General features: G+C 37.3%; 1 protein-coding gene across 4 annotated transcripts; it reads right to left on the bottom strand.

The window, feature by feature from the left end:
• Window positions 1-1,028: 1,028 nt before the first annotated feature.
• miip (migration and invasion inhibitory protein) lies at window positions 1,029-12,663 on the bottom strand. Of its 4 annotated transcripts, none has more exons than XM_017450685.3 (10): window positions 12,026-12,663; window positions 11,349-11,420; window positions 10,277-10,440; window positions 8,575-8,677; window positions 7,796-7,907; window positions 6,263-6,345; window positions 6,031-6,157; window positions 5,855-5,951; window positions 5,576-5,707; window positions 1,029-1,883 (listed from the first exon to the last, which is right to left on the bottom strand). In XM_017450685.3, the coding sequence occupies exons 1-10, from the start codon at window positions 12,357-12,359 to the stop codon at window positions 1,746-1,748; spliced, it is 1,362 nt and encodes a 453-aa protein (XP_017306174.1). In that variant the 5' UTR covers window positions 12,360-12,663; the 3' UTR covers window positions 1,029-1,745. The 4 variants fall into 4 exon arrangements, with proteins under 4 accessions (XP_017306174.1, XP_017306175.1, XP_017306176.1 ...); XM_017450686.3 differs by having other exon boundaries at window positions 10,277-10,437; XM_017450687.3 differs by lacking the exon at window positions 11,349-11,420 and having other exon boundaries at window positions 12,026-12,662.
• Between the last annotated feature and the right edge of the window lie 228 nt (window positions 12,664-12,891).

Genomic DNA, 12,891 nt, shown 5'->3' with positions numbered 1-12,891 from the left:
TAATTCACGTGACCTGTCATACAAGCAAATAACTAAAACTACAACAACATTTTTTTTAAATAATGGATTGTGATTTAAGTAAGTAAAAAGAAATTTGTCAGTACTTTTTTCCCCCTCGGAGTGCATAGTGCATAGTTATGTATGCTTTTGCTCATTATATAGATACACCTACCTGGTACTTACAGGTGAATGCTGAAACTTTGCATCTCCTATGGTTTCTCCTATGAAGCATGTACATCAGTTTTACAATTTTTTTTTTATATTGTTCAATATAAATGAATGAATACATCATGCAACAAGACAATACGAGAAGCCAAAAGGCAATGCAGAACCAAAAGTAAAATTGTTCTGAACCAAAACACTGAAGAAAGAAGTTTTGCCAGGACCATCCAAACGTTTGGCAGAGGAACAACAGAGGAGAAACTTGTGAAGCAATATCATCCGGTTACCATCACATACACTGTTTGTTCATTTTTGTCGTGTATCAGGCAGAGCAGCCTTGTTGCGTTCCAAAACTCAAAAATATCCAGCTGACATCAGTGCTGATGAGAATGACTGTACAGCTACAGTACAAGGCAACCAACAAAGTATTTAAAAACATCACTTCTGGATGCACGCAGTGTTTAAAATCCCCCAGACAACACTGCTGTATCTCATCCAGTCATACCACAACACTGTTTACTTACAAATGTCCCACTGGCATCAAGTTCAAGAAAAAAAACAGTGTTTGAGGGGGTATTCCCCCCTAAATTATTATTATTTTCTCAACATTTGACTTATCAATATGTTAAAAACTAGTATGCTTCACGGCTAGTTCTCTGCTCTGACACTTTATCAGTTAGCTTTTTTATCCTCTCTATTAAAACCACAGCGGAAACATGATAAAGGGCTACGTCACTCTTTTCCAAAAGATCAAAGACTTTTGATTGTATCTTTTCATAAAAAAACAGTGGACCTCAGTGTGTGAAACACGAACAACTATCTACATGTACATGATCAGAAAGGGATGGTCAGGATGTATGCATGGGTAATGTGGTTAAATTTTTTATTTTTTATTTTTGTTGATTAATTCGTCCTGACAGTAGTGCAGCTTTAATTTAAGCATTCATACACTCGTTCTAACACCGTATCGTTTCTACAGTAATAAATTACATAGGGACTTGTGTGGCGGACACTCATTATAATCTATGCCTAATAATAATGTATTAAACAAAAGTTGTTATTTAACAGAGAAAACATTTGCGGAAGGAGTTTGCTTCGAGAGAGAGAGAGAGAGAGAGAGAGAGAGAGAGAGAGAGAGAGAGAGAGAGAGAGAGAGAGACTACTGAGAGAACGACTATTCTCTCAGGAACTAACTTGTTTCACAGACATACCACAACATTAAATGTTAAAAAAATGTGTTAGTGTTTTCTTTAATAAATGTAAAAAATATATAAATAATTGTTTGCTGTGGTATAAAAGGAACAAAACACTTCCTTTCATTCATTGTTTTTACCTGGCTATCATTTCTAAAGCAGTCAGTCTGTATGATTAAATCCAGACAGTATGTGTAACGTTGAGAAACTGATGATTAAGATGTAGCTTATTGTAATATCCTCGCCTGCATCTATCAGGATGTATGAAGTTAGTGTGATCAGAATTCATCTAACCAAAGTCTGATTGCATAGAGACGAAACACAGTGATGTCTATCAAACATTATTCTGAGTGTGTGTGTGTGTGCAGAAAGCAGCATTTAGTGACTGAATCAGTAAAATGGGTAGGAACTCTTATTCGGTTTAGTCCTCATGGAGGCGAGGTGCTGGAACTGATATCGTGCCAGGCGAGAAACGTCCAAAAGCTGACCAGAGAGCTGGCATCCTGACGCCCTGGACCTGGAGACATCCTGTAAATGAGATACAACACAAATAATCAAGATAAAAACACAGCACCGATCTCCAAAATAGTAGAAGAAAGATAACAATCTGAAGAGCACTCAAAAAAAAAAAGGTCACAGACAAACATTTTCGAACATGAAAAAAGAAAAAAAACAAAACTAAAAAGACCAGAAGTGGTAACGTCTACCATTCCTACACTTCAGGAAATCCCAGCATTTAAATGTCATAGTGTTGCAGTAAAAAAAAATAAAATAAATAAAACGGTCTACAGATATGCACATATAAAAAGAGATGAAAATAAAAAAAACATAACCTGGGTAATAACCTGCAATACATATTTCTCTAATAAGCGTTAAAAATATCTGCGCAATATTTTTTCCATGCAATGCCGGCTAATTTATATTGGCTAATACTCCAAATGATTCAGAATTTAAAATGAAAACAGACAACAGGAAGTTCTTGTTTTGTAGATGCTTCACAACAAGTAGCTACATGTGTAACTGTAAATGGATAAAATGGAGGTCATTCTTTAATATATATATTTTTTAATTCATCATCGGGAAATTGCTGTGATATAAGAGAAGTAAAAGACTTGGGGGCATGCTGTTATAGGAATACAATTATCACTGATGGTAAGAGTGACTTCATCACTTCACCCTGACACTCCTTATTTTACTATAACACAGAATGACTCCAAGTACTATATTCTTTATTTCAGTAGGTCATTAGCTTCCAGTGAATAAGATCTCTTCAAAGCAATGATGTGGTACGATTTACTGCCTTATTCTTCTGTACATTGCCAATGGACCCAAGCACGGCTCACAGTCCTTGATTTTCTAGTGAAATAATATTGAAATCAGTTAACATTGTGTGCCCCATCCTGACCGGCTCATACTGGAAACATTTCAGGGCAATTCCATGCAAATGTCAATCTTGACATGGAAACAATGTCAACAAATGTCAACTTTACCCTATGAGCAGCACAGAAATTTTTTTTTTTTAAAAACTTTGTTCATTTTTAGCTTTACTCTTACTTCCATCTAGTTAACCACATGATGCAGTCGTGTGACATTTATTAAGTGCTGTGAAAAGGTATTCGCCCCAATCCTGATTTCTTCTGTTTTTGTGTATATCTCGTACTAAACAGTTTTAGATTTTCAAACAAAATACAACATAGAACAAAGGCAACTTGAGTAAAAACACACAAAAAAGTTATCCAATCCCTATTACCAATGTGAAAAACTAATAGCCCCTTTATCTTTAGCAACAATAACTGCAACCAAAACACTTCTGATAACTGGAGATCAGTCTCATTGTTCATTTACCTCTAGGACTAGGACTTACTCCTATGCTTTGGATCATTGTCTTGCTGCATAATCCAGTTGCGCTGGAGTTTCAGCTTACTGACTGAAGACCGGACATTCTCCTTTAGGATTTTCTGGTACAGAGCAGAATGTTTCATGTTTCCCCTCAATTATTGCAAGTTGTCCCGGCCCTGAAGCAGCGAAGTATCCGCACACCATCACACTTCCACCACCATGCTTGACCATAGGTATGATGTTCTTTTTGTGGAATTCTGTGTTTGGTTTATGCCAGATGTAACAGGACTCCTGTCTTCCAAACAATTCTACTTTCGACTCATCAGTCCACAGAACATTCTCCCAAAAGGTTTGAGGATCATCAAGGTGTGTTTTAGCAAAATTCAGACGAGCCTTAATGTTCTTCTGGGTTAGCAGTGGTTTTCACCTCACCACTCTTCCATGGATGCCATTTTTGCCCAGTGTCATTCTGATAATGGAGCAGTGACCTTTATTGATGCAAGAGAGGCCTGTAGGTCCTTTGATGTTGTCATTGGCTCTTTGGTGACTTCCTGGATAAGTAAATGCTGTGCTCTTGAAGGAATTTTGGAAGGTCGGCCACTTCTGGGAAGGTTCACTACTGTGCAGAGTTTTTTGCGTTTGGAGATAACGGCTCTCACTGTGGCTCTTTGGAGTCCCAGAGCCTTTGAAATAGCTTTGTAACCCATCCCAGACTGATGGATTTCAATCACCTTCATCCTCATCATTTATGGAATTTCTTTCAACTTTGGCATCGTGTGTTACTGGGTAAGACCTTTTAACCAACTTTATGCTGTTGAAAAAGTTCTACTCAAGTGTTGATTTGATTGAAGAGGAGATTGATCATTCATTTCCAGTGACCGGTCTCCAATCTTCCTGACCAGCTTTGCATACTCAGTGAGTAGGAGATAAAATGTCACCATCCATAACCCTGGAATTACCCTTCAGTAGGCCGGATGGCAGATAACAACAACAACTGAATGATTATTTAAATAATCAGGAGGAAGAGGATACAGGAAACTGGTCTAGAAATTCCACAATCCCATCATAGTATTAGAACCGGAATTATGTGTCTGTGTGGTGATGATGACAGCTGGTTGGATGTAACCATGGTGACCTGATTATAGAGTTTAATTACTCGTTAACAATTCACAGAAAAGGGTAAAAAGAACTGGTTTGTGAACAACTACCCTGTAATAATGGAACGTAATAAAATACATAGAATGATTTGTGGTTCTTGCATTCAGATTCCTGATTACAAATTTGCAGAAACAGTTTCATACTCATTATATGGACAGACTCAGCTACATTTGTTGCTCAGTTAAAGTTGTTTATAAAAAGAGGTTCCATCAGTTTAACCATTATTATGAAATTACTATGTATGAATAGATGTGTAGGAGTACATGATGGATGGATTGATGGATAAATGGATGCACACATGCATGGATGATTAGTAAGTGGATGTTGAATTGATGGATGGATGTATTATACATGTTTGAATGAATGGATGGTGGACAGTAGGCTTGCTGCAATAGACGGTGTTCCCGGTGTTGGGGCCACACACTGATTACATCACTTGCTCACCGTGGCACCGCCCCCACCGTCGTTTTGCCTTTTTATAGTAATAAAAATCGTTTAGATCAGTTAGAGAACGGACACTGCAATTAAAAACTGAATGCTTGGGAAAATGTCCTCACCATCACATCCCTAGTGGACAGATGGATAATAATGGATGGATGGATTTGAGTGTAGATGCATGTTTGTAAGAGTAGATTAATGATGGAAGGATGAGTGAATGAAAGAGGACAGATCGATGGATGGATGAGTGGATGGTGGACAGATGGATAGATGGATGGATGAGTGGATGAATGTATGGATGGCTCTACATATGTATAGATGAGTGGATGGTGGACAGATGGATAGATGGATGGATGAGTGGATGAATGTATGGATGGCTCTACATATGTATAGATGAGTGGATGGTGGACAGATGGATAGATGGATGGATGAGTGGATGAATGTATGGATGGCTCTACATATGTATAGATGAGTGGATGGTGGACAGATGGATAGATGGATGGATGAGTGGATGAATGTATGGATGGCTCTACATATGTATAGATGAGTGGATGGTGGACAGATGGATGGATGGATGGATGAGTGGATGAATGTATGGATGGCGCTACATATGTATAGATGAGTGGATGGTGGACAGATGGATGGATGTGCAGAAGATGGTTGAATGGTTGATGGACAGATGGATAGATGAGTGGATGGTGGACAGATGGATGAGTGAATGGAGGACAGATGGATGGATGAGTGGATGAATGAGTGGATGAAAGAGTGGATCTTTATGTTCTCACCAGCTGGTTCTCAGGCTGGGCTGAAGGCACTGTTCCTGTATTTGGCCTGATCTCCAGGGAGCTTCTCAGATCTAGGTTGCTCATCTCAGAGCCTGCTCCCATCGAGATGTTTGACCATCCAGACAGACAGTGCTGCATGAGGAACCAAAACAATGCTTGTTTCCCAACAGTTCATCCACACTTTACCACTAACAATTTTTGTTTTGTCAATGATTAAAACTTGATCTCTTACTTTTAATAATCGATATAAAAAAAACAAAACTCCAACTGAGAACTCACAGAGGGCAAACCAAGACTGTCTGATGGATCGAAGCTGCAGCGGCGGTGCGCTTTATATCGATACGCTGGCAGAAGTGTTGCGTGAGGAATGCTAACCCTGTTGCAAAAACAAGGTTAAAGTTAACAGTGTACATTTTTCTGAACGGAACACAACTTTTCTCTGATCACAGTTGCACCTAATAAAAGCAGGCTCGTTCTCTGTGTGTGGATGCTTCTCTTTGGGCATCTTGCAAACGGGACACGCAGCTTGAGGATCCAGAGGAGTTGCAAAAAGCCGACTGTTGATTCGATAGCAGAATGTGCCTAAAAAATTTTTTTTTTTAAAGTGTTAAAATAACAAGAACATTACCAGGTTTAAGAGTACATATTATTGAAACAGTATCATGTACAAACACCAAAGAGTCCCACATTGGTGAGTGTCTGGAGTACACTCATGGTTAGTCACATTGTCTTCTACTGAAGGTGTCCAGAAGTCGGCTGCAACAGGAAGCCTGTCAAAGTCAAACAAAAAGATTCGAATGACTCTGGGGATTCACCCTGTGGAATTTTCCTACTCCTGTCTGGAAAACAGAATTAACTCTTTAAGCCCAGTGAGTGTCTTTATGACATTGCTGTTTCTCAATTCTATTCTTTCTATTGAGTCCAGAGATATTGGGCTAATTAGCAAGTAAGTTTGTCAATCTGAGCCTTAAACAATCTGAGCCTTTGGCTTTTGCAAAAAAATTCCCATAAATTAGTAACACAAAGATCCAAGCAGGCAGAGCTTAAAAAAAAAAAAAAAAAAAAGTATCGGAAATTTATCATAAAAATCCTCAAGTATGCTGTTGGAATTATTATTATTATTATTATTATTATTATTATTTTTACTGTAATCGCTACCAGAAGCAAATGCGTATCTTTCATACCATGTGTTATTTCCCCTTCCATGAATCAGCTTTTTCTGCCAGGTGAATTCAATTCGCATTGAATCTGATCACCGCTTTAGCTGAAAAAGCAGGTGTGTCCTAGATTAGAGTAGGAAATCGAAAATGCTGGCACCTCTGCGATCAAAGATTTTTATTTTGAAGTTTCTTGGCCTCTCCGCAGTTCACTATTTTCTCATGTACTGATTTTAAATTTGTCTTTCACAACAAAATTAACAACTATCTGACTACATAATAGCTGAGTCAGAGTTAATTTTACTTTATGCTATACTATACAGCCAAACGTACATGAACACCGGACAATCCTACCAATATATGCTTGCTGAACATCCCGTTCCAGATTTATTCGCCCTTTTGCTATTAGAATAAAGCTCCTCTCTTCTGGAAAGGCTTTCCATTAGATTTTGGAGTGTGGCTGTGGGGATTTGTGTTCATTCAGCTACAAGAGAATTAGTGAGGAATTAGGTAATGAGGTCTGGGGAGGTGTTCGATGGTAATGAGGTCAAGGCTCTGTTCCACGTCCACTAAAAGCTTAACACACCGTGTCTTCATAGAGCGAACTTTGTGCACAGGAGCACTGTCATGCTGTTGCAGTAAAGGGGGATTTTTATGCTAGAGCATACAAACACATTCTAGACAGTTGTGTGCTTCGCAATTTGTGGCAACAGTTTTAAGTGTGATGGTCAGATGTCCACAAACATTTCCTTGTAGTATGCAGTGTAAATATAAAAATGCTTTGTAATATGCTCAACATATTTTCCATAAAATTCGGTCACAAGTTCTAGTTCCCAAATTACTACTAGACGCATGCCATGTCGATAATGGAACTTCTCTTCATATTCTCTCAATATGATATTATCTGCCCGTAACCTGAAACTGAAACAAAAGACCACGACAACCACGCACACATGCATGCCGATGCACACCGACGCATACAAGAAGTCACACAAAACAAGCTGAAAAGACTTCCATATGACAAACAAACAAACAAACAACCACAAAACGTTTCCCTTCTGACCATGAGGACACACTGTGGACACACTCCTCCTTATTGACTCTGCGAAAGTTGTGAAGATCGCTGAAAAAGTCTTCGGAGCGGTCACTCAGGGAGCTCTCAGCATCAAGCAGGCCTAAACACAAATGCATCAAGAGCAGGGTTGTTTACATGAACATTCCAGCACCTTTTCATTTTTTTCCATGTCTTAATTACCATGAACATGAATTTTAGACAAGTTTACTCCAAAATCAATTATAATGAAAGCAGTTATGGGGCAGTTTATGCAAAAAACATTTATGTAAAACAGCTTCTAGTTTATTTATTTAAGTCTTCAGGACAGAGGAGTTTACACTGTGTTTTCCCAGTAAAATTAGTCTCACTAATTTCCAGATAAAGAAATAATGAGGCTGGTGAGTGTATGACTGAGTTTATAGCAGCTATAATGTAACTGAGAACGTTCTTAACATGTACAATGGTTAGAATGGTTGGAAAATTTCTGTGGTATAAGATGAAAAACCCATCGGGATAAGAATAGCATTTTAGAGTGTTAACAGTAAATACACTTCATTACACCCCCCCCCACAAACCATAATATTTGTGTCTAGGTGATGATGCATGGATACCACAAACGTGGTCATCGTACATCAGCTACAGATGCAGTGAATGGCTGTTGGGTATTGTGGGTATTTCTCTTACTGATTTCAACATTCACCAAAAAAAAAAAAAAAAAAAAAAAAAAAACACCTGTTACTGTATGAAACATCATTCATCTGGGTTCATTTCAGAGTTTATAAGCTTACCAGCTATCCAGTCATATCCCAGTAAAGGCTGCACATGTCGTCTTTCCGACTTAGATACAGTCTCCAGCTCATTGTCTGCAAACCTGACTCGGCCCACGACACTCTGTAACAACACACGCAAGAATCCTTGCACCTACTGTATAGTTACAAATTCTTTCATTAATCGATCGGTGTTAAAAAATTTAAATAAATAAATCTTCATTATTATTAAATCAGTGCCATTCATTTAGATTTGCCGCTAGTGTGTTATGTTTTACGTGTTATAAAATGTACATGCCGTTCCACACCACGTTCCAATATGCAAATACAGGGCATTTATGGTTTACTAGGACACATTGCAGGATGTTTAGGGTTAATCATTTTTCATATTCATTTAATATGGATTTCATAACGAGGGTAAAACATTTAAACAAGGTTTTGTGACTTTTTCCATCTGCATGGAACTGCCATGTCAAGCAATTATTCTTTTATATAGCAAAATCTTATCCGGGGATGGTTAACCTTGTGAGGCACACTGTTGTAATATTACATCAATTTTAGCAGTACTAAAATAAACCTGTATATGTATTTTTTTCAGGTGATAATGTTCGGGAATGTGGGAGGTATAAATGCTATTAGCATGAGAAGTAGAAGACACAATAAGCTAGCCAGACAGAATTGTGTGAAATCTGTGGAATGGGTGAATGCTTTAAAATGTGTAAGTAGGATTGGGATTGAATTGCATTAAGATTATTTATCCTGGAAAATAATCAGCGTCCCCCCCATTTCAGAATAACAACAGCCAGGAAAGGCCGTCTTATCTACAACGTGTATGACGTCATTCATGCTGGGACTATCATAATTGAACATGGTTACGAACAGAACTAAACAGACTAAATGCCAAAGTTTTCATTCAGTTCATCAGGTTTTGTAAATACAATCTGAACATAATTTTATAATAAATTGTTTATGTCTGATTATCATTATTGTGTGATTATTAGACAATAGATATATAGGCTACTGTTATGGGGCAATATAAGCAGTACACCCTGCAAACGAAGCCTTAGATGTTTTCTACATTTCTTCAGACGGTGAGTAAAATCACTGAAATTCTCCTACAGGCCCAACTTTGCAATATTATATTTCCCTGAAATGTCCAAAAAAAAACAACAACAAAAAAACAACAACAAAAAAACACACAAACCCATTTATTTCTGCATTAGAGGCTTCCTACAACAATATGTAAAAGGTGGAGAAAAAAAATAGACTTTATTTTATTTGATATATCTGAGTCCTTGAGGGTTAAAGGAGAAGCCCTGCCACTTGCAACAAGCAGATTACACGTCTGGCCTTTTTTTTTTGCCTCCCCGTAGTTAGGTCAGTAAATTGCTCATGTAGTGGATAGTAGTGTTTCTTCCTCTTTTTCCAAACCACAGAAAGAAAAAAATATTTTAAAACTATTAGAAAGAAACAAATACTGTATTTTTTCCCACAGAATATGAAAATTTAAAGCGTGAAAGGGGTAAATTCACCTAAAAACAGGGGAATCATTTCATACTCATTTTATTATAATCTGATTATAAGAAACATTAGATAAATAAGCCCATATTCAAGATATTTCCACACAAAATATATATTTTTTTGCAGTGTATAAATTAGGTCTGGAATTAAACTGCTCAGGAAGGAAGATCTCTGTGAGCACATTTATTAAACTTTCACTCACTTCACCCTTGTCCTGTGAGATAACAGACTTGGGCTGCATCGTTCCTGTAGGATTAAACTGAACGTGTAGGCGACTGTTCCCTTCGTCTTGAAGGAGGACGTCACATGTGGCGTCTTCTGATGGAAATTTCCTTTCTTCGTCTGGTAAACAGTCTGACATTTCTACTGGGGATAAGAGAATTTCATTAACAAAGCTGTTATAATTCCAGACATGAGGCAAGGATTTACATGTCATAGTCTCTGTTATTCCCCTAACGTAATTAGCGTGTTTAGAACATTTTATCATTCCTTCAACAATCCCGGGCAACTCCATGCAAATATGAACCATATCGCAAGCAAACAAATTAAGGAGAGTCCCCTTGTATATCTATATGACTGAATTTACATATATTTTTGATAGGACAGAGTGAGCAATCTGACTCTGCTGCAGTAATGCAAAACTTCAGTCAACCTCACAAATGTCCATGGCGTGAAATACCTCAATGGAATTGGATCGGGAAGAAATGTGACCTGTTCCAGGACTTGATACTCAGTGGAAGGTCGATGTGCCCTTACAACTAGAAATACATCATCTTTACTTTACTACTTCATTAAAAAAACTAAATGATTACAGGTAAACAAAGTAGTCACTGAGTGTAGCTCATATGTAAATTAATATCTTGCTTTTAAACAGCTTTCCTTGTGAAACGTAAATATTCCATGACAAGCTATAGACTCCTCCAAAACTACGGGAACACAAAGCCGATTCATTTGTTTGTGCAGTACATCAAGGACATTTGGGTTTGAGATCAAAAGACAGATAAGAGATGAGAGTTAAAATTTTTAGATTTTATTTCCTGGTATTTAAATCTAGAGGTGTTAAACAACATAATACATAGATGAATGAAGCCAGTCCTCCTGGATACAGTTATATACATCAGCCCCATCTAACTGGCAGAGGAGGAGGGGTCAAACTCATTTATAATGAAAATCTAGGCATCACACAAAAAACTAATCATAAATTCAACTGTTAACTTTTCCATGATATTAACTTTAAAAAAAAAAAAAATTAAGATGCACCTATAAATGTATACCTTCTAAGATTTTATTTCTTAATGATGAACAGGTCTCTCTTGAAAAAGAGCTCTGGTTCTCTATGATGCTATCTGTATAAATAAAGGAAATACATCAATATCAAACTCATTGGTTAAATGTGTACAGTAAGATCATTAACTTTTTTGTTTTTATTTTATTGTAATTATTTCTGAACTTTCCACCGAGAGAGCACATGTGGTCCAGATAAATCTTCAAGATAAATCATATCAGAAATTGCTCCACCTCAATGTGAAATTACAACGTATAAATTAAAAATTAAGTGAAAAACAATCTAGGGAAAAGACATTTTGGAGAAAAAACAGGGGGACCTTACAATAACCTGGTTGTATTAATGTGCACAAGATGAACCAATCACATTCAAGCTAAAGTTCAAAAGTAATTATCACACAGCTGTCAGCGATGAAATTATTCTGATTAATCCCAAATAAAGATCAGCTATTTCTGTAGGATTTTCTTCACATCTTCTTGGTTTCATCTGACTGCTAAAGCCATGTTCTACAAAGCATGCACTTATGAAAAGATATTGATCAGGAAAGTGGTATAAAAGAATTTCCAGATCCAATTTGCTTTGAAAGAAGCACTGCATTACAATACATACGGAACCGGAAGTGACAGTGTGTAAACGTGTAAATGAATTCGGTTTCCGGTTTCTCACCTGCCAGTTTTGATGTCTTCACGACGTCTCTCGGTTTACACAAAGCATTTCGGGCCACTTTTGAACAGGTTCCACTCACACTCAGATTTATAAAAGCATCTGAGACATTTAACGAACTTCTGCTTCTCTCTGTTAGAGGCTTCCGGTCGCGTGCGCTACTGTTCACTAATTTCCAAACATCGCAAACGGACTCCGTTGTTTTGGTTTCATTTTCTAGGAGTTTAATCGAACAATCCAAATTTTGATGCTGTAGATTTTCGGTTTTACGCTTCAATTTCTGCAGCAGTTCTTTATTTAGTCTTCGCAAAGCATCCAAGTGTTCAAAAGACGACATCTTGACCGCTTTGTGTTTCGCTAACACTGAATAACGGACTAGCTAGCTAGCATGTTTAAAGTCGCCTCTCGGGTTTCCATGGCAACTGCTGCAACGACGTTAACGAATGTTACCAATGTGAATTTAAAGTACAAAAGCAATAGGAATTGATTTAAAATAAAAATAATTAAAGCCTTAAACTGGATTCCGTGTCAAAAATTGAACCATAGCGTCCATTTGCTTTTTGAGTTTGGTGCCCAAACGGCTAGCAGACCTTTCTCTGGTTACTTAACGCGATTTCCCACAATGCATCAGTGGCTTGCGGTTTAGACAGACTTAGCCTAATTTATACACAAAATGTTTGCTAGTTTTGTAAATGTACTGTATGAATGTTTTACAATTACAAATAAGAAATAGTTCTAAAAGGTTAGAGCTGAAATGTAACAAGACAATAAAATATAAGAATCAACAGGGGGAAAAATCTACTTTCAAGGTTTACTCTAAAACCTATACACATGGGACAAAAATATCCTACATTCCAGTTATTTCTACA

This window comes from Ictalurus punctatus, chromosome 21 (assembly GCF_001660625.3).
Source record: "Ictalurus punctatus breed USDA103 chromosome 21, Coco_2.0, whole genome shotgun sequence".
Classification (NCBI taxonomy): Eukaryota; Metazoa; Chordata; class Actinopteri; order Siluriformes; family Ictaluridae; genus Ictalurus; species Ictalurus punctatus.
This window is presented reverse-complemented; position numbering and strand designations above follow the sequence as displayed.

What these genes read in the sequence shown, in the direction of transcription:
- miip (XM_017450685.3), bottom strand. Translation starts at nt 12,359, where the DNA reads ATGTCGTCTTTTGAACACTTGGATGCTTTGCGAAGACTAAATAAAGAA. An exon ending in GAAGACATCAAAACTGGCAG is followed by an intron (nt 11,421 to 12,025) that starts GTGAGAAACCGG and finishes TTATTTATACAG; the next exon opens with ATAGCATCATAGAGAACCAG. An exon ending in AACGAGCCTGCTTTTATTAG is followed by an intron (nt 5,952 to 6,030) that starts GTGCAACTGTGA and finishes TTTTTGCAACAG; the next exon opens with GGTTAGCATTCCTCACGCAA.